This window comes from Ylistrum balloti, unplaced genomic scaffold (assembly GCF_031769215.1).
Source record: "Ylistrum balloti isolate Yb309-2 unplaced genomic scaffold, AGI_CSIRO_Ybal_v1 Utg370168, whole genome shotgun sequence".
In the NCBI taxonomy this organism is placed as follows: Eukaryota; Metazoa; Mollusca; class Bivalvia; order Pectinida; family Pectinidae; genus Ylistrum; species Ylistrum balloti.
Window position 1 is genome coordinate 269,603 of NW_026782160.1, and position 24,279 is coordinate 293,881.

The 24,279-nt window shown below is 36.1% G+C and overlaps 1 protein-coding gene across 1 annotated transcript; it reads right to left on the minus strand.

Moving 5' to 3' along the window:
- Window positions 1-20,104: 20,104 nt before the first annotated feature.
- Window positions 20,105-24,268, minus strand: LOC132551033 (putative uncharacterized protein DDB_G0286901). Its single transcript, XM_060215135.1, has 2 exons — window positions 24,262-24,268; window positions 20,105-21,780 (listed from the first exon to the last, which is right to left on the minus strand). The coding sequence occupies exons 1-2, from the start codon at window positions 24,266-24,268 to the stop codon at window positions 20,105-20,107; spliced, it is 1,683 nt and encodes a 560-aa protein (XP_060071118.1).
- Between the last annotated feature and the right edge of the window lie 11 nt (window positions 24,269-24,279).

Genomic DNA, 24,279 nt, shown 5'->3' on the forward strand with positions numbered 1-24,279 from the left:
AGTTCACATATGTGAACAAGTGTTTATTCTGAACCGCGCCACTATTCGATTAAAACAAAACATGGCATGTAGGGTACGGCAAACCCCGGGGACCGAAGTCTTCCATCAGTGTCAACCACCTTGCAATCTTGAAGATTGTACAAAGGATACACAAGTGATTAGCAATTATAATATAGATTTAGAGTTAGAAAAAGTAGAGTCAAACAATGAATTATACTATGTCATACAGCTGTTTCGTCCTTCTAAGCCTCGTCACTGATGATAAACTCTGCAGCCGAGACTGATGAAAATTCAAATTTATCAAAGGAAATGTCAAAATATAGATTGAGAGATGAACTAACCCCATATTCAATGAAGTTGGATTTTTTAGTAATAGAAAAACGGCCATTGCATTATTTCCAAAAACCAGTTAAGATTTATTTTTACAAAAAAACCAGTATTATAAAATGATCTTCATAAGAATACATTTGCGATTGTATCGAAACTGTTGCGTACTAAACTTTAAAGAAGGACAGAAAGAGAAATTGGTATATATTTGTTGTCTTTGTACACATATTATTAGATAATGTTCGTGACAATTTTCCTTAAACACTTGAATATCTCCAAACATATCAACGACATGTTGATAGCATGGCGAATCCTAGAAGGACGAAACGGCTGCATAACGCAGTTTAATTAATTGTTTGGCTCTGATAACCTAAACAATGTATTAAAGGTGCGATTCACTTGTATCTCTTTGACTATCTTCGAGATTGAAAGTGGTAGACACTACTGGTGGACGTTTAGTCACCGAAATTGCCGTTACGTCATTGCCACTTTTTATCTAATTCAAATAGTTGTGCAGATCAGAATATACACAGGCTAATGCACCTCCCACATCTAGATTTTGATATTTCTTTCGATCGATTTGTGCTCTGTGATGCAGGTAAATTCATTGTTGGCTCTTATGTATCTAACTCTAAATTTGTATTTAAATGTGCTAATCACTTTTGTGCCTTTTGTACAATGTATTTTATTTCATAAACGTATTGTGATGTATACATTGATTTGTCGATAACTTATTCATTGCCATCGCTGTTCAGAATTTTAATGAAAAGTTGCATAGAATACAGATGGTAGGGTCCTACTTTCCAATGTATTCTCTCTATGTCATCGCAGCCGATCCACTAGTCGGCGTGGATAAAATACCGTTAGCCATAGTTCATGAAGTAAGACTGACATCCGGTAGCCAGCACGTCACATATCTTAATAAAAGGTATACATTTTATAATAGACAAAATGCATACACAATCTGACACTATACTGCTGCATCCAAATACTTTCCAAAATATCAAGAAACCCAAAGACGGAGAATACAACCAGTTGTGGAACTAGACTATAACAAAACGCATCACATGTAATTGAGAGACTTAACGCAAGTACTATCCACCACGAATTAAATTAAATTTAACTTATATTGTTTCTGAATAACCAAACGGAAATACATAAGACCTTTGGATAGCCGATTTATTTAGATACTAAAAAACAATTTATGATCTATCTCATACCAGTTTAAATACTATCCAGATATCCTTAACGATATCCTTCAAAACAAAACCTTTTCAATGCAATATGGAAATCAAATTTAGAAATCTGGAAATAACACTATTGTTAAACCTATCCACAGACTGGGTAAAGATAATCCCAACAGGTAAAAGACAAGATAGGATGATAAACATCTGATATCTATATTGCTTAGCAATTAACAACGAGTCTGCACCAGACTCGCTGATCATAATCACGTTGGAGATTGAAAACACACAACAGCCACCATAATATAGCTTTATTCTTTTACCTTAATAAGGCTTACAATCTTGTCTGGCATGTAAAGGATTTCGATGACCATTAAAAGAAATTGCTATATCTGGTAACATCCTTAGATTCATAACTAGATTCTTGAAAGACGTGTATATTCAAGTCAGGGTAATCGAAACTACTTGATAGTCCCTCAGGGGAGGGTTATCTCCTCTATATTGATTAACATATGTTATAATATCCAGAAAATTTAAAACATAATACATGAGTGTACTAACAAAATTCTAAAACAAAGTTATAAAATTTAAATGTAAAAGATAAGGCAGGTATGTCCTGCTCAGATGACTTAAAAAAACTAGCCGATGATTTTAAACCTTTAACTCTCATGAAAACCACACATTCAGTATTGTAGACAGATGCAAAACTCATTTGACATCTTATCTTTCGTTTCAGGAAACAATATTGGACCAAACAAAGACATTTAATAAATTATTTATGTACACCAAGAAATCAGGTACACGACCATCGAGGAGTTTCCCCTGTGGATGATACAGCTGTGTAAGGGAATCATATTAATTAAATGGAATTTTCTGTATCTATTACTAATCATATATTTCAAAATGTTATGTTCAGATGTGTGTCTTACACAAATATATCAGGACAGAAAATCTATGGCGACGATTACTTTCTAAAAGGTATTAGGTGATAAAGATACCCCTCAAGAAAAAGTCTTAACTGACCTGGTCAACAAGATCGCAGGATAACAAACTCCGTGCGAGATGTCAAATATATTTCTTGGTGTATGATGTTAATGAATATACAATTCTTAATTAACAAAAGTCATTTGCAATTTAAATGAATTCGTTAGCAGATTTTAGCCAAGAACAACACTATGTCCAATCTATAACCAGTATTAGATGATGATACCAAGAACATAATTTGGCCATGTCTACAACATCTACAACAGGAGTGATGTTACAAAACAATTGATCGTTTTCACATTCATTTAGTGTTTTTCGATACGTGGTAAGTTCTACTTTAAGACGAATATACAGCTAACTTACTGTTCCTCTTTTGAATCTTCATACATTACTTAAAGGAAATGAGTGACATGTTATACATCTGCAATCCTATAACAACACGAAATTATCAACATGTCAAGACAATCATAATGCAAACTCAAATTCAATAAAACTAGAGCAAAATATGAAGACCAATAACCAATGAGATTCCTGAAAAAGGACAAGGACAATACGACCATTTCTTTGAAGGATTAAGCGTCTTCTTCTTCACCGACTACATTAGCCATACTAGGTAAGTAAAGTCAAGTTCCCAAATAAGGGACTAGGCTTACAGCAATCTTAGAATTTATGGTAAGTAAATAAGATAGAAAATTGATATCATACATCATAACATCATACCACAACACAACAACTGGAGAAATGACAAATAGCACAAAATCCAAACAAAAGGGAACACATCAGCGTCAGCAATGAAAATGGAAAATGGATGTTTCGCAGGACGGACTCTTGCAGTTGTGAGGAGAAAAGACAGTATTCCTGGAGGTGTTTTGGACTCATCCGAGCAGGCGAGACATTATCTACATGGATTTTAATTTTAATTCTGAAGTCATCGATTATTAAGAAAAGAAGACGCAGAACATCACGTCACTATTTTTTTGAAGAATATATTGTCCTCATGCGACCATATGCTCTCAAATATTCATTTTCGTGACAGCATGTGACACGCATTGAGCGACAATGCAACAATATGTATAGAACACAAGTTCTTATTACACAACCAGTAGAAGATTTGTGTGCGACATTTTGATGACTACACTGTCACATTCATCAGGAAAATGACCAGTCTGAAGCGTACCAGCACTGACGTACGTAGTATACAAGATGGTAAAGATCAACTTATGTACCGTTGTAAATTTGGCTACGCTTTGTTTAACACCTCATCATAGATTTGCGAGTGTCTGTGGCCTTCATCGCTCCTGTTTAGTACTGGTTCGCTGCGGCGTATCCGGAGGCGTTGTGAACCAACCGCCTGAAAAAGAATATTTCTCTTTCAATTGTTTTGGTATTTTCCCAGTCAATAATATGATTTTGCAGTGTGGAATGATCTGTAAGTGCCGATTTATTGATCTTGGGTTGAGAATGTTTTCGCTCTGATCTCGTAAATTTTTGCCTTCCTGGGATTCCACATCTTGCTGTGGGTCTTTTCCTATAGACCAATACTTCGATAGTATCGTCATATTTTTTCACTATGAGGGTGTCAAGGAATGGCAAAACACCATTGATTTCTTCCTTACAGGTGGATTTGATGCTATTGGTGGTATCTTTAGTATTGATATTCTCAGACAAATATTTCTGTGACCATTTTGTCACTATTTCCAATATGCCATCACCATACCATTTCCACAGACTGGGCTTGCATTCTACAGGGGCCATGGCTACAGCCTCTTTATCTAAGTGATAAACGAACAAGGAGGCCACAACAGAAGACAACGCTCTGTCCATGGTGTCCATCTTGCGTATTTTTTGGTCTTAAGTCTGTTTACAATCTCGTCACACTATTTTCGACCTCAGTGTATAAAGGGTTGAAGTACAGTCGAAATGTTGTTACGTAAGTAAGTGCTAGTACCCTCCACACTGGTCTTTTGTCTGAGTAAGGTGACCGTGTAGTCATCGAAACGTTACACTCTAATCTATTGCTGGTCATGTTATATATTGTGACTTATACCTGACATTTCGTCTTTTCACTTTGTTGCCCAGGAAAGACGTCGTGCGAAAAACGAAATAACGAAAAGACGAGAACCTGCCAAAGCGAAAGAACGAAAACTCGCCAAAGCGAAATAACGAAAAGACGCCAAACCGATTTATAAAATTCCAGTTCGGCGTCTTTTCCTCGAAACCAAATTTCAAGATTTCAGAATATCCACCTCCATCGCATTACATTATCAATCATTTCCATGCAGAATACAGGTAAAACTTGTTAACTATCTTATAATTCATATTTCTTCTTTTCATACTCCTTCTCCATAAAAATATAAACTCAAACTATAGTGTCAAATATCGTCTATCCCGATGATAACAATTGAAATACACATATCAGTGACGACGCGAGAGAAAGGGGTATGACCGTTTTTCATTGATGTCCACTCGCGTATGGTTTTATCACTTATTTTCTATTTATGGAAATCAATTCCAGTTTGAACGGTAAACTTCAGCAATGTGCAGTATTTTAGGGCTTGACAGAAAACGCTTATCCAGCTAAATTCGGTCAAAGATGGAAATAGATAAAAGGCAATATATATAGATACCCAGTATCAATACAAAGACGTGTTTCCATAGTTATTCATGTTTATAGTAACAAAACCATAAACACTTTGCTTGTACATATGGTTTAACACAGGGCATTAACGTATCACCTCTTTTCTCTATAATAAAAATGGTTGATGTGCAATTATTTTGATCTATTATACATGACCTAATTTTACTTTAGCCTACTGTCACTATTATCATAAATCAATTAAGTCTGTATTTATTTCCTTTTAGCTAAAGTGGAGTTAGGAGCCTCAAGTCTGTTGACCCTGTTTTAAAGTTATTGGTAACTTTATTAGATTTGGCACACGGCTTAACTACCAATAGACCAGGAAGAATGTCAAGGTCACCGTCCACTTTCTACGTAAATATGAACTAGACGGAATTGACCTGGACTTGACGACGACAGGTCTCCGCAAATCAAACTATTTTAGCCGTTGCAAGGTAAGTACATCAAAAGGTACGTCTAAACACTGAACTATGATATTATGTCATGTGTATTCAATATATTTGCATTTGAATGACAAATCTTGTAAAACTACCAGAAGAAAAAACATGCGATTTAAGGAATGGTGACTATCATCAAGCGCGGATCCATTAAACGTCATTATTGTAGGCAGTAAAACGACGACGGCTTATCGTCAAAATGGCCGTTCTAACTGACGGATTACAGCGTAGAGAATAAAATTATCAACATTGAACTGTATCGTTATGACATTTATGATGGTTTTAAATGACAGTGTTATGCAGAAAAAATACCATTTTTCACAAATGTTTGTCCTGTGTATAGCAAAAACGAAAGTCAAATTGCAACAATACAAGGCTTAGATAAGGAACAGTTTCGCAGAAAAAAAATGTTGAAATTTTCTTTTATCTTCGCTTTTTCTTGTCTTAATTCGATCTAAACTAAGATAAAAAAAAACCCATAAATAAATCCTTATCGAGAGCGTGATCCTTTAGATAGAATATCTACGGAGTGCACCGGTAGGCGAGCGATGTTGATCATACGAAGAATATCAGACTTTTCACCAACACGGCATTAAAATTGTTTTTCTTAGAAGTGATCATAACTAAATTAAATTGTATCTTATACTTTAGAAAATGAAACAAGCTGCCGAAAAGAGTGTGAAACATCAGGAAGGGATTGCATGTTGTTGTCTACTACTGTTGGAATAAAAATAAGCCTAACACTGAAGTCGCTAATCATGTTCCCGCAATAACCAATTGAGTATCAGTTGATGATAACTTTTATTCATACGCAGCAATTTCGTGTGTATTTTCCTAATTTAACAAAACGAATATTCAAAATGCATTTACATAGGTATACAGAGTAGCCGAAATACAAGCATCTTGAAGTATTTGTTCATATTTCCGATGATCTTCTTAATACGTCATACGGAGTTGCAAATTTGATTAAGCTTATACCTTTATTAGATATCCCAAAATGACAGATTTCAGATAATTAGACGGCCATTTAATTCTGTAAGAATCGCTTACAATGCTTGATAAGAGAAACATCGAAATGCACACTGAAAAGATTTGATGAAAAACAACTTATTAAACCTTCCTTTATTTGCGTCTCGACAGAAATATTCAATGTAGTGACAGGAAAGCACTGCAGGGATTGGCTAAATCTAAATACGTTTTATTTACATTTTTTCAGTTTTGCGACGATATATAGTTTTAACGAACAGGTTGTACCATTTTGTAACATTGCTGTACAAGTCTACTGTACGTATAAATGAGCCTTATATGACAATAAAAAAACATACAAGATCTGTCATAGTACCTAAGTTATCGTACGCGTCATCACGTCAACAATTTCTCATAGCTTACCAGATTATTTTTGCTAGATCGGCACCTCATGTCAATGAATTAAAACCTACTAATAACGTATGCTTTCAAGTCAGAAAATGTCATCATTTTGATAAAGTGATGGACTAAGTAGAATTCCATATTTCATCAATGTATTTTCAAACAATTCCGTCCGACATTTACATGTGATTCATTAAAGGTTTGACCAAATCACGTACTTGTATCTTTTAATTGCTTTTCGGTATGTGCAATATCCATGTGAAAATGACGATTTTCCATTATCATCGCTTGAATGCCAAACAATACGAGGTCGCTTATTTCTATCAGTCTTTGTTCTGACGTTCATCGACTTCAAGCTGTTATCAGAGATAACGAAGGCGTAAAATAAATTTCACATCACTTTAATGACCTCTACAAAATAAATTTGACAATATAGTGTTTTTTGTTGTGGTTGGCGATTGTGGCCATGGCTTCGTCACCAAGAGGTTACCACCCAAAACTGGGCTGCTGGGCCACCTCAAATAGATAGATGTGACAAAATCTGTTTGTTGTAAAATTTTTAAGCTATATACAGAAATGATTCTGTGAGCAGCTGTCATTCTGAATAGCTGTAATTATGTTAAATATATATACTGTATAGTTATTATTCCTGGTGGCGACCTCTAAACCGCCGCTACATTCACTAAACGGCAAGTAGAACCCCGGAGTCTTTTAACAGATTTATTCGTTATCAAATAAATCCCAATATATGAAAGTCGACAGAAGGTCAGAATTATTCGGAATGTTTCTACATTCGAATCTCTCCTTTCTAAAAATATGATTAATTAATATAACCAAATAAGGTGGATTTCTATCCTTAAACAGGACTGACGCATTGCCAGAAACAAAAGCAAATTATCTTATATGCCTGTGTAACGTTGACGGGGGTTCCTTTTCGGGGTCCCTCTTCTGTTTTACGGATTACTTCGTAAGAATTATTGTACTAAATGGCACGCGAATACTATGGCTATTACAAAATATAACAAAGGTCCTGGTAACTTTCACAAAGACGGTGGCAGTGCAGATGTAGATATATATAAATGAAAAGTTTGCCATAATTACGTCCCAATTTTGAAACGATAGGGAAAAATAATTAATTGCGGAGTCAGCTACAATGCTTCTTGTGTTATATGAAACTATCTGTTCTAAGCAATAAAGTTTACAGACAGAATTGTAAATCAAACTCCTGTTTCTTGTTCTTTTACTAATGATCTCAAGTCAGTTTTTTGTTATATATAAAAATATGAAAAAGTCTGACTATGATCATCTCAGGATTTTTGGAGAAAAGTTCTGTTGTTAGCACTGAACACAAGAGTGGTTATTTATTTTGCTTTTAATTTCTTGAAATTTGAACACATACAAACATAATACAGCCCCTAGTTATATATATATATAATACTGTTTTGTGCTACTACAATTAATTACTCATTTAAACAGTACTACAATAAAAACTAGATAACAATATTACACTACTCCTAAACGTGATCAATGGGACATAACTCCAAAGAAAATCCTCGTTATCGAGCGTAATAAGTTTATCATAAAACTAGTTTCACAAAATCATAAGAAACAAGTGTTATTCCCATCTGATGGACATTGGACGGACAGCATGATTTAAGTATTCTTTTATTTATGTTGAATCGAATCTTGCATAGTGCGGTCAGTATATAATGTTCGGTCTGTTGTTGCTAATGACAGGTGTGTCTGTTGATGGAAGCAGGAGATGAGTCGTACCGAGACTATTTTGTCCCCTACTATGTCGATAACGACCTGTGGGTGGCTTATGATGATGTACAGAGTATAACGGACAATGTAGGTTATATCACATAAAACAATCCAAGAAAACAATATGCTAATTATTCCAGCTGAGAATGTTTTTATGGCAAAGAAATGCAACTTGTTCTTGAGTTCATGGGAAAATTTTATTTAATCATAAATTATAATTCTAACAGAAAACAGTACATATGTTTTTCGCGTACATACTTATCAACACAACATTGTCTACCGTCGATAAGGATTACAACAGTAATGCAGGCGAAACTTCAATATATATGATTTTAAATTTACATCAATGAATGTGTCCTACTTCTTCTTGCTTTCTTTATGTACATACGCAAGTTAGCATATGCTACGCTCCTACTGAAGGAAAAAGTAGTCGATAACAACCTGGTGGTTTCGAATTGTGAGTTACCTAGAATTGACTTTATTTGCCCGAGTTTCAGCAGAACGGAAAGAGTTTTGATTCGAATTACGTCATTTGAACTCTACCCGATACCGTCGGAGATAGTTTGATTCCCAATATTTAAATTTGTGTCCATTCGAGTTTCATAATGTGCGAAATTGCTATCATTAATAATGAAACCTTTAGCTAGGTTAGTCCAAGTGGGATGACTGTTTCAGGGTTCTCCGTTTTGTTGAAATCTACCAAAACTGTGCTTATAAATTGATTACTACGACAACAATGGAGGACTATGTAATGGCCCCCGTTACAATTATAACGTTTTACTTAAATACATTACTTTTGCATTTTCATTCATATCGCCAACACAGGTAAAACATTTAAGATATTGCTATATGAATACACAATTCCATTTTGAAGAATATAATATTTTGGCTAGCAGAAATAGCTGAAAGTAGGACATGACTGTATAATGGCACCACTGTATGGAAATCGTTAAAGCATCTATATTATGAATGGCTGTTTGATTTTGTTCCGGGTATTGTGATGAAGTGGATATTATTAATAAAACACAAATAATAGGCCAAATAATATCGATATAATATGATGTACACGTATATAGGATTACAGCCTTTTGATTTAATATGGAATTTCATGACATGAATCTAATTTATTCTAAACCTGAAATGAAAACCGTCACTTCTTATCAATCAAAAGTCAAAACATTTTGATAAGTTTTGAAGTCAAAATGTGGTTTATATCGTAACGTCATTATATCACGTCAAATTAGTACATATTGCAATTTACAGGAAAGCAGGTGGTTTATAAATAAGCAGAAATCATCATTATGATAATCTATAGAAAGTTGAAATGTTACATATCGGTGGATATATTTCTATTTCCCCAAACCTATAGAAACCTGTCATGGACAATAAATGTGTTTACTATCAATAACTGCAGACGGACTGGTTGATACAGGAGGGGTATAGGGGTGCGATGCCATGGAATCTACCACTGGACGACTTTTCCCAAGAGTACTGAAACATCCAACTCTACCTTTCAATTGCTTTTGACGATTGCGAAAAAAATGTTTGCCGCAGGTGTCAAATTATCTTGGTCAACACCAACTGTATTCACATCACCAACCTCCACTCGAGAAAACAGGTAATAACAACCAAAATAACAACAAACCACAAACGCACCAACTACTGCGTCAGACACACCGACTACTTCATTAACTATCACACCAACTACAACAACTACTACAACCACAACAACTGCTACTACAACTACACCAACACTACACCAACAACTACTACAACTACACCAACACTTCACCAACAACTACTACAACTACAACAACTACTACAACCACAACAACTGCTACAACTAACACCAACACTACACCAACAACTACTACAACTACAACTACTACAACCACAACAACTACTACAACTAACACCAACACTACACCAACTGCTACTACAACTAACATCAACACCACACCAACAACTACTACACTACAACAACTACTACAACCACACCAACAACTACTACAACTACACTAACTACTACACCAACTGCTACTACAACTAACACCAACTGCTACTACAACTACACCAACACTACACCTACAACTACTACAACTACACCAACACCACACCAACTGCTACTACAACTAACATCAACACCACACCAACAACTACTACAACTACACCAACTACTACACCAACTGCTACTACAACTACACCAACACTACACCAACACTACACCAACAACTACTACAACTACACCAACTACTACACCAACTGCTACTACAACTACACCAACACTACACCAACAACTACTACAACTACACCAACTACTACACCAACTGCTACTACAACTAACACCAACACCACACCAACAACACTACACTACAACAACTATTAATACAACCACACCAACAACTGCTACTACACTACACTACAACAACTACAACTACACCAACTGCTACTACAACTACACCAACACCACACCAACTGCTTCTACAACCACACCAACACTACACCAACAACTACTACAACTACACCAACACTACATCAACAACTACTACAACTACACCAACAACTACTACAACTACACCAACACCACACCAACTGCTACACCAACACCACACCAACTGCTACTACAACTACACCAACTACTAAAACCACACCAACTGCTTCTACAACTACACCAACACCACACCAACTGCTACTACAACTAACACCAACACTACACCAACAACTACTACAACTACAACAACAACTACACCAACAACTACTACAACTACAACAACTACTACTACAACCACACCATCACTACACCAACTGCTTCTACAACCACACCAACACTACACCAACAACTACACCAACAACTACTACAACCACACCAACTGCTTCTACAACTACACCAACACCACACCAACTGCTACTACAACTACACCAACTACTACAACCACACCAACTGCTTCTACAACTACACCAACACCACACCAACTGCTTCTACAACCACACCAACACTACACCAACAACTACTACAACTACACCAACACTACACCTACTACAACTACACCAACTACTACTACAACCACACCAACTGCTACTACAACTACACCAACACCACACCAACTGCTTCTACAACCACACCAACACTACACCAACAACTACTACAACTACACCAACTACTACTACAACCACACCAACTGCTTATACAACTACACCAACACTACACCAACAACTACTACAACCACACCATTACTACCACAACCACCCCGACTACTACCATAACCACACCAACAGATACTACAGCTTTAACTAGTTGCCACAACTTCCTTACCTAAATGGGAATGTTCGGTTATTTTCAATTGATTATTGTAAAACCCTTCCTTGTTCGAAATTCTGCGAGATATCATTATTTTTAGCAGCATATATCCTATATAGACTTGGCAAGTGTAACTTGGTTTTGTATGGTCAATGGTTTGATGTTCTTTCTAGACTGACCACTTTTTTATCAGAATTTTAGGAAAACGTTTGAATATCCGAGAATATAGGATAGTGTGATTTGGTATTGATCATCTAGTTGCTAAGATCATTGTGTCTATTGGCAACGCATTATGTACATACATATGATTAACATATAATCGGCTTGATGTTAAGTATCATTACCAGCTTACACACTATTTACAATCAAGTTAAAATGCAGGTAAAGTGATGACGAAAAATTTGTCGATTTGATCACCATCCAGTAAACTTTAAACTTCAGCTTGAAATGTTCGTTTGGTCGACGTCATACTTAAGTTTAATACCGGCTGTGCAATGCGGAAAATAAGTTACAGAATGCTTACATTGGTAAAGAAAAATGAAAGAAAAACAAAACATTACAATGTCCGGAAAGATGACACAGATTAATATCATATAGTATTGTACATTGTATTTAATATAGACTCCTTTGCAACACAATTAAGCATTAAATCATATATCAGGCTGACGTCATTTTAAAAGTTCATCGTGAACAAAAACTGAGGGTGGTTTTATAGCAATGAGACAAGCTAGTATTTCACAAAGTAATACTGGTTCTATAGACCGGCGGGTTTTTATAAATAGTCTGGTGAGACCGTATAGTATTTATAGAAAATCTGGCTTGGCAGACTGAATGGAATTTCCGTTTAGACCGTCTGCTTGTTATATAAATCTTGTTAAAACATTATTGAATTTAAAGTGTATAAAGTTCCTTTCCTGGTTAGAAAGGCAATATGATACCTTCCTTGGTTAGACTGCTTGGTATTTATATATCCGGGTTAGATTTGCTGGTAATTATAGATATCAAGGTTAGATTTGCTGGTAATTATAGATATCCAGGTTAGATTTGCTGGTAATTTTAGATATCAAGGTTAGATTTGCTGGTAATTATAGATATCAAGGTTAGATTTGCTGGTAATTATAGATATCAAGGTTAGATTTGCTGGTAATTTTAGATATCAAGGTTAGATTTGCTGGTAATTATAGATATCCAGGTTAGATTTGCTGGTAATTATAGATATCAAGGTTAGATTTGCTGGTAATTATAGATATCCAGGTTAGATTTGCTGGTAATTATAGATATCCAGGCTATATTTGCTGGTAATTATAGATATCAAGGTTAGATTTGCTGGTAATTATAGATATCAAGGTTAGATTTGCTGGTAATTATAGATATCCAGGTTAGATTTGCTGGTAATTATAGATATCCAGGTTAGATTTGCTGGTAATTATAGATATCAAGGTTAGATTTGCTGGTAATTATAGATATCAAGGTTAGATTTGCTGGTAATTATAGATATCAAGGTTAGATTTGCTGGTAATTATAGATATCAAGGTTAGATTTGCTGGTAATTATAGATAACCAGGTTAGATTTGCTGGTAATTATAGATATCAAGGTAAAATTTGCTGATAATTATAGATATCCAGGTTAGATTTGCTGGTAATTATAGATATCAAGGTTAGATTTGCTGGTAATTATAGATATCAAGGTTAGATTTGCTGGTAATTATAGATATCAAGGTTAGATTTGCTGGTAATTATAGATATCCAGGTTAGATTTGCTGGTAATTATAGATATCCAGGTTAGACTTGCTGGTAATTATAGATATCCAGGTTAGATTTGCTGGTAATTATAGATACCAGGTTAGATTTGCTGGTAATTATAGATACCAGGTTAGATTTGCTGGTAATTATAGATATCCAGGTTAGATTTGCTGGTAATTATAGATACCAGGTTAGATTTGCTGGTAATTATAGATATCCAGGTTAGATTTGCTGGTAATTATAGATATCCAGGTTAGATTTGCTGGTAATTATAGATATCCAGGTTAGATTTGCTGGTAATTATAGATATCCAGGTTAGATTTGCTGGTAATTATAGATATCCAGGTTAGATTTGCTGGTAATTATAGATATCCAGGTTAGATTTGCTGGTAATTATAGATATCCAGGTTAGATTTGCTGGTAATTATAGATATCCAGGTTAGATTTGCTGGTAATTATAGATATCCAGGTTAGATTTGCTGGTAATTATAGATATCCAGGTTAGATTTGCTGGTAATTATAGATATCCAGGTTAGATTTGCTGGTAATTATAGATATCCAGGTTAGATTTGCTGGTAATTATAGATATCCAGGTTAGATTTGCTGGTAATTATAGATATCCAGGTTAGATTTGCTGGTAATTATAGATATCCAGGTTAGATTTGCTGGTAATTATAGATATCCAGGTTATATTTGCTGGTAATTATAGATATCCAGGTTAGATTTGCTGGTAATTATAGATATCCAGGTTAGATTTGCTGGTAATTATAGATATCCAGGTTAGATTTGCTGGTAATTATAGATACCAGGTTAGACTTGCTGGTAATTATAGATATCCAGGTTAGATTTGCTGGTAATTATAGATACCAGGTTAGACTTGCTAGTGTTTATATATATCCAGGTTCGACTTGCTAGTGTTTGTAGATATCCTTGTTAGATTTGCTAGTGTTTAAATATATCCTTGTCAGACTTGCTGGTGTTCATAGATATCAAGGTTAGACTTGTTAGTATTTATAGATACTGGCTGATTTATAAAGTTAGCATAGTTAGACAGGTTTGTATTTATCCAGCTTTTGGTTTGATAGGCTAGTATTTATACAGTTTCTGGTTAGACAGGCTTGTATTTATACAGTTTCTGGTTAGACAGGCTTGTATTTATACAGTTTCTGGTTAGACAGGCTGGTATTTATACAGTTTCTGGTTAGACAGGCTTGTATTTATACAGTTTCTGGTTAGACAGGCTTGTATTTATACAGTTTCTGGTTAGACAGGCTTGTATTCATACAGTTTCTGGTTAGACAGGCTTGTATTCATACAGTTTCTGGTTAGACAGGCTTGTATTTATACAGTTTCTGGTTAGACAGGCTGAAGCGAATCCATGTTTACCTCACAGGGACAAACGACCATCTAAAGGCAAAATGTCTACCTCACAGGGACAAACGACCTTCTAAAGGCAAAATGTCTACCTCACAGGGACGAACGACCATCTAAAGACCAAATGTCTTCCTCACAGGGACGAACGACCATCTAAAGGCAAAATGTCTACCTCACAGGGACGAACGACCATCTAAAGGCAAAATGTCTACCTCACAGGGACAAACGACCATCTAAAGGCCAAATGTCTACCTCACAGGGACAAACGACCATCTAAAGGCCAAATGTCTTCCTCAAAGGGACAAACGAACATCTTAAGGCAAAATGTCTACCTCACAGGGACGAACGACCATCTAAAGGCAAAATGTCTACCTCACAGGGACAAACGACCATCTAAAGGCAAAATGTCTACCTCACAGGGACGAACGACCATCTAAAGGCAAAATGTCTTCCTCACAGGGACAAACGACCATCTAAAGACCAAATATCTTCCTCACAGGGACAAACGACCATCTAAAGGCCAAATGTCTACCTCACAGGGACAAACGACCATCTAAAGGCAAAATGTCTACCTCACAGGGACAAACGACCATCTAAAGGCAAAATGTCTACCTCACAGGGACGAACGACCATCTAAAGGCAAAATGTCTACCTCACAGGGACAAACTACCATCTAAATGCAAAATGTCTACCTCACAGGGAAAGGAACAAAAAACCAAAAAAAGGACAAAACTCTTCCTCAAAGGGACAAACGACCATCTAAAGGCAAAATGTCTTCCTCACAGGGACAAACGACCATCTAAAGGCCAAATGTCTACCTCACAGGGACGAACGACCATCTAAAGGCAAAATGTCTTCCTCACAGGGACAAACGACCATCTAAAGGCCAAATGTCTACCTCACAGGGACGAACGACCATCTAAAGGCAAAATGTCTTCCTCACAGGGACGAACGACCATCTAAAGTCCAAATTTCTTCCTCACAGGGACAAACGACCATCTAAAGGCCAAATGTCTACCTCACAGGGACGAACGACCATCTAAAGGCCAAATGTCTACCTCACAGGGACAAACGACCATCTAAAGGCAAAATGTCTTCCTCACAGGGACAAACGACCATCTAAAGGCCAAATGTCTACCTCACAGGGACGAACGACCATCTAAAGGCAAAATGTCTACCTCACAGGGACTAACGACCATCTAAAGGCAAAATGTCCTTAACGACCATCTCATCTTCCTCAAAGGGACAAACGAACATCTTAAGGCAAAATGTCTACCTCACAGGGACGAACGACCATCTAAAGGCAAAATGTCTACCTCACAGGGACAAACTACCATCTAAATGCAAAATGTCTACCTCACAGGGACAAACTACCATCAAAAGGTCAAATGTCTTCCTCAAAGGGACAAACGACCATCTAAAGGCAAAATGTCTTCCTCACAGGGACAAACGACCATCTAAAGGCCAAATGTCTACCTCACAGGGACGAACGACCATCTAAAGGCCAAATGTCTACCTCACAGGGACGAACGACCATCTAAAGGCAAAATGTCTTCCTCACAGGGACGAACGACCATCTAAAGACCAAATATCTTCCTCACAGGGACAAACGACCATCTAAAGGCCAAATGTCTACCTCACAGGGACGAACGACCATCTAAAGGCCAAATGTCTACCTCACAGGGACGAACGACCATCTAAAGGCAAAATGTCTTCCTCACAGGGACAAACGACCATCTAAATGTCTACCTCACAGGGACGAACGACCATCTAAAGACCAAATGTCTACCTCACAGGGACGAACGACCATCTAAAGACCAAATGTCTACCTCACAGGGACGAACGACCATCTAAAGGCCAAATGTCTACCTCACAGGGACGAACGACCATCTAAAGACCAAATATCTTCCTCACAGGGACAAACGACCATCTAAAGGCCAAATGTCTACCTCACAGGGACGAACGACCATCTAAAGGCCAAATGTCTTCCTCACAGGGACGAACGACCATCTAAAGGCAAAATGTCTTCCTCACAGGGACAAACGACCATCTAAAGGCCAAATGTCTACCTCACAGGGACGAACGACCATCTAAAGACCAAATGTCTACCTCACAGGGACGAACGACCATCTAAAGGCAAAATGTCTTCCTCACAGGGACGAACGACCATCTAAAGGCCAAATGTCTACCTCTAAGGGACGAACGACCATCTAAAGACCAAATGTCTACCTCACAGGGACGAACGACCATCTAAAGACCAAATGTCTACTTCACAGGGACGAACGACCATCTAAAGGCAAAATGTCTTCCTCACAGGGACGAACGACCATCTAAAGGCCAAATGTCTACCTCAAAGGGACAAACGACCATCTAAAGGTAAAACTTCAATGTCCTTAGTTCATTTCTTACACCCAACCTACCTGCGGAGGTACGGATATATTTCTTATATCTTACCTACCGCCAAGTACATTCCAAAAATCCAAAAATTGCCGACAGGGATAATAACGTTTTAAGGCGACTGGTTAAGAAAGCCATCTGGATACGCCGCAACGGGCCAATTCTAAACAGGGACGAGGGGGTCACAGACACTCCTACATCTATAAAAATGTGTTAAATAAAGCGTAGCCGTATTGACTACAGTATATTGTTACCATCTTCTATTTAGGTCTAAAATCTCGACACATTATTTTCGACCTTAGTGTATATAAGGATTATAACAGCCGCAAAAAGTAGGCCGATTCCTAACCACCTCCTACATGATGAACGCCAGTGACTGCACGCTCCACACGGGACATGGTCATCTGTCTGATGAAAGTGACCATATAGTCATCGAAATGTCACAAAAATATTTAATCGATTGTGTTACAAGAATTTCTATTGTATAAATATTGCAGTTTTACTGTTAATAGGAATGCATTCAGGTTATGACGTCATTTCAACTTATATGCAACCTATAATTGAAGATTACAAATTAACCCCCCAAAAGCTATGTATTTCTATGTCAAAGTGTTTGACTTTGATAAGTGAATAACCTTTGGAAGTCGTTCTCCTTCTGATTGCTTTGTTTTATACTTTATGGTTTTATTTTTTCACAGTTTTATCACAAAATAACTTCTTGATATTTCTCTACCCATTGCTTTTATGTCTAACAAATCCATTTATCGTGTTTTAAACGTGCACTCGATCTCTCAACTTGTCATTGTTTTGTTATCTAAAGATCCCCTCACGGCAATTATGTCATCTATTGTTAATGGTGTAGGCCACATGCTTCTTTATGCCAGAAAAAAGATTCATTTATATCCAATGTTAAAGTCACTTATATAGTCTTAAATCTCAAATATATACCTGTTTACGTGTTTATATATAGACAATGGTCATCTCCACTTTAATAATTATGTGAAAACATGATCAGTATCAGCTGAATAGGATACCAATATATTGGCCTAAAGGGATCCCAACAAATTGTTAATATTGACCTTAAGGGATCCTAACACATTGATAATATGAGTCTTAAAGGATTGTAACAAATTATTAATAAGGTCCTTGGAGAAATATCCGGAAGTTGGTTTATCAAGCAGCACAGGAACAACGCCACGAAATAGCGTCCGCTACTTCTATGATTGGACTTGATAATTTTACAAATCCCCTTACACGCTATATTTCCTTTGAAAAACCAACTTGTATGGACATCGTCATTACGCCTTGCCAACATTTTTTCATTGTAATTGAGGGCAAAAGTTTTGAAGAATACTAATCATTACTAAGTAATTTGGAATGTTTAGTTCTGTGTACACAATCTGTCTAACCATGCTACATTCAATAAACGAGGTATTTATGGAAGTTTCAGATTTTCTGTTTTTTTTTTTTTTTATTTTTCACGTTTTTATTATCTACAGTTCTTAGGAATTAATTAACTTCTACAGTAACGAACAAATAAATGAATATAAAAAAAGAATTGTCGTCTTGTGAAAATTAAACGTGCATTTCATTTCTTAAATCCATGTATTCCGATATCCACTGACCTGTCTTCTTTGAACCATGATGATATTCTAATAACATAAAGTCTTCCACACGATGGATTCATAGAAGACCTCGGACGACAGTAGAAAAATATTGTTTTTCATAATATATAAAATTTACGGAGCTTCAACCCTTTCATCTCGAAAATACATGACCAAACAGCAGATTTTTTTATACCACAAAATATCTTATTTCATTTATTGGGCCAGAAACTCTCGGGTCATACGCCTCTTTTAAAATGCAATTATCAGTCATTCTTATATGAAGACTATTCGGTGGTACTTCTCTGTTAGATATATCTAACAGTTGTGAAACAGCTTTATCAAATACATTTGCACATTCATCAAAATCAATACACTTTCAGTCAATTGTTGTAAGCCTGATCACAATTCGATCTTATCACAGTAACAGTTGTAAATTGTAAAAATAGAAGAAACAGATACCATATATCCGGACCAATTATCCGCGATAATTATTAGGCCACCGATGACTTACTGTACATAAAGATTTCGTACAAAAATCTGCCAGTCATCTAACTTACATTGATATTAAAATAAATATCAGGACGAAAGACCTCTCAAACTTTTCCTTTTTTTCCCTACGATTTTATTGAGAAGCGATTTCAGTGAAACTTTCGTGGAAACTTCGATAATTAAGTTAAAATATTGTTAGTCAGCTGCATGGGGTCTTAACCATTATTGACATTTGCCTTAAGGGATTTTAACACGTTGTTAATATAGGCCTTATCATATCGTGTTGTATCTTAAAGCATTATCTATATGGGCTGTGTGATATCCTAAAATAGTGACTTGAGCTGTATGAGATCCTAAATTGTTATTGACATGAGCTGTATGAGATCCTAAATTGTTGTTGACATGAGCTGTATGAGATCCTAAATTGTTATTGACATGAGCTGTATGAGATCCTAAATTGTTGTTGACATGAGCTGTATGGAATCCTTAAATTGTTATTGACTTGGGCTGTATGAGATCCTAAATTGTTGTTGACATGGGCCGTATGGAATCCTAAATTGTTGTTGACATGAGCTGTATGGGATCCTAAATTGTTGTTGACATGAGCTGTATGGAATCCTTAAATTGTTGTTGATATGGGCTGTATGAGATCCTAAATTGTTGTTGACTTGAGCTGTATGAGATCCTAAATTGTTATTGACACGGGCTGTATGGGATCCTAAATTGTTATTGACATGAGCTGTATGAGATCCTAAATTGTTGTTGACATGAGCTGTATGAGATCCTAAATTGTTATTGACACGGGCTGTATGAGATCCTAAATTGTTGTTGACATGAGCTGTATGAGATCCTAAATTGTTATTGACATGAGCTGTATGAGATCCTAAATTGTTGTTGACATGGGCCGTATGGAATCCTAAATTGTTATTGACATGAGCTGTATGAGATCCTAAATTGTTATTGACATGAGCTGTATGAGATCCTAAATTGTTGTTGACTTGGGCCGTATGGAATCCTAAATTGTTGTTGACATGAGCTGTATGAGATCCTAAATTGTTATTGACATGAGCTGTATGAGATCCTAAATTGTTGTTGACATGGGCCGTATGGGATCCTAAATTGTTGTTGACATGAGCTGTATGAGATCCTAAATTGTTATTGACATGAGCTGTATGAGATCCTAAATTGTTGTTGACATGGGCCGTATGGGATCCTAAATTGTTGTTGACATGAGCTGTATGAGATCCTAAATTGTTATTGACATGAGCTGTATGAGATCCTAAATTGTTGTTGACATGGGCCGTATGGGATCCTAAATTGTTGTTGACATGAGCTGTATGAGATCCTAAATTGTTATTGACATGAGCTGTATGAGATCCTAAATTGTTGTTGACATGGGCCGTATGGAATCCTAAATTGTTGTTGACATGAGCTGTATGAGATCCTAAATTGTTATTGACATGAGCTGTATGAGATCCTAAATTGTTGTTGACATGGGCCGTATGGGATCCTAAATTGTTGTTGACATGAGCTGTATGAGATCCTAAATTGTTATTGACATGAGCTGTATGAGATCCTAAATTGTTGTTGACATGGGCCGTATGGGATCCTAAATTGTTATTGACATGAGCTGTATGAGATCCTAAATTGTTATTGACATGAGCTGTATGAGATCCTAAATTGTTGTTGACATGGGCCGTATGAGATCCTAAATTGTTGTTGACATGGGCCGTATGGAATCCTAAATTGTTATTGACATGAGCTGTATGAGATCCTAAATTGTTATTGACATGGGCCGTATGAGATCCTAAATTGTTATTGACTTGGGCCGTATGAGATCCTAAATTGTTATTGACATGAGCTGTATGAGATCCTAAATTGTTATTGACATGGGCCGTATGAGATCCTAAATTGTTATTGACTTGGGCCGTATGAGATCCTAAATTGTTATTGACTTGGGCCGTATGAGATCCTAAATTGTTATTGACATGAGCTGTATGAGATCCTAAATTGTTATTGACATGGGCCGTATGAGATCCTAAATTGTTATTGACATGAGCTGTATGAGATCCTAAATTGTTATTGACATGAGCTGTATGAGATCCTAAATTGTTATTGACATGGGCCGTATGAGATCCTAAATTGTTATTGACATGGGCTGTATGAGATCCTAAAATATTGAGATGGGCAGTATGGGATCTTAAAATAGTGACATGTGCTGTATGGGATCTTAAAATAGTGACATGTGCTGTATGGGATCTTAAAATAGTGACATGAGCTGTATGGGATCTTAAAATAGTGACATGTGCTGTATGGGATCTTAAAATAGTGACATGTGCTGTATGGGATCTTAAAATAGTGACATGTGCTGTATGGGATCTTAAAATAGTGACATGAGCTGTATGAGATCCTAAAATAGTGACATGTGCTGTATGGGATCTTAAAATAGTGACATGTGCTGTATGGGATCTTAAAATAGTGACATGAGCTGTATGAGATCCTAAAATAGTGACATGTGCTGTATGAGATCCTAAATTGTTGTTGACTTGGGCCGTATGAGATCCTAAAATAGTGACATGTGCTGTATGGGATCTTAAAATAGTGACATGTGCTGTATGGGATCTTAAAATAGTGACATGTGCTGTATGGGATCTTAAAATAGTGACATGAGCTGTATGAGATCCTAAAATAGTGACATGTGCTGTATGGGATCTTAAAATAGTGACATGTGCTGTATGGGATCTTAAAATAGTGACATGTGCTGTATGGGATCTTAAAATAGTGACATGAGCTGTATGAGATCCTAAAATAGTGACATGTGCTGTATGGGATCTTAAAATAGTGACATGTGCTGTATGGGATCTTAAAATAGTGACATGAGCTGTATGAGATCCTAAAATAGTGACATGTGCTGTATGAGATCCTAAATTGTTGTTGACTTGGGCCGTATGAGATCCTAAAATAGTGACATGTGCTGTATGGGATCCTGAATTTTACTGATATGGGCTGTATGGGGTCCTAAATATTGACATTGGCTATATGGGATTCAAAAACATCATGGAATTGGACTAAACTATCTATCACACGTTTAAGGAATTCAAGCAATATCTGGTTTTATGGCAAACATTTGTTTAAAGTTGATGTGACTTTGCAGGAGTAGTTTCATTTAAAAACCCTAGTTAACCAGATAACCAGTCGCTCTTCTGCTTAAAGAAGCAGTTCTTTTCATGCTATCATATTGCAGACACGCATAATATAAAACGGTTTTTCCTATTTGGGTGATCCAGTTCAGGGAAAATATCTTTTCCGTTGCAATATTTGAATTTTCATTGCCATGTAGCGTGCAAAAAAGGAAAAGCGTGAGAAAAAAAATAAATAATTTCACGTTAACAACATCAAAGAAAATATCAACATGTCAACATAATTTTGAATTTAAGTAAGATTTGATGAAAAGAGAGCGAAATATCAACACAGATGATTACATCAATACCCCTGACAAAATACAAATATAGTAAAACCAGGTGTTGCGGATAAAGTTAGTATTATCAGAATTAACATAGAGGAAATTAGAAGCGACACAAGCATTGCTTTTATTTTACGAAAAATAAAATGAAATAATTAAATAGATGTGTCGATTTCTTCCGTTGTGTAACATTAGTTTATAGCATATGTTGGACAATAGAATTCTTATCAGGACTAAGGAATCTCGAGTAATAATTACTTTCTATTAAATAATGACTAAGGTTATATCAGATAGGGAATAGTGCGACATAAGCCAGAGGCAAAGGAACTCCTTGCCATAATTGAAACACGCATGTAGTATGCAATACGAAATATCTAACGTAAGACATTTACTGGTATGGTCTCTATAAACGTACCGTTCTAATTTTACAATAAGTAAGAAAGGTTCTCGGCCCTTTCGACCGCGTTTGACGCAAGATAAAGCCAAGAGCGGTACTTGGCCCTTTCGATAATTTCGGAAACAAGATGGATGTTACCAAACGATTGGTCGTTTTTACATTTGTTTTGTTCATTTCATCATGTGGTAAGTAGTTTTTAGATTTGTTTCCTTTTCTTTTCAAGTGATTTGATTCCGATTCTTCCTTGGCTAGTATTTACAATATCGCTAAAATAAAAGGGTTGATCTTCTTTTGAAAGAATACACAGAAAACATACACAGTGACTTGGGTAAAGTAATAACAATGTACACGGCACGCCTAGCTTAAGTGAAACAAAATCACACACGTTATATAAAGAAGAATATAACATATGTGTACAGTTTACGAAAAGTAGTACAAATTTGCATAAAGGACTTGTATAAAGTAGAATATAACTAATCAAGACATCTTATATAAAGAATATAGCATACAAATACAACGTATGTTTACTAGAATATAACTGTCTTAGACAATTCATATCAAGGAGAATATAACATAGATATACTGCTTATGTAGAGTAGAAAAAAGCATACATAGAAGGCCTGGTTGAAGAAGAATATAACGAACCTAGACTTAATATAAAGAATATAACATATATATATATATAATTTACGGTATATAGTATCAATTAACGTAAAGAGCTTAGAATATAACTGATCTGACATCATATGGAATACAGCATGCATGGACAACTTATGTAACATTTATCCTACTTGACATATGTACAAGGA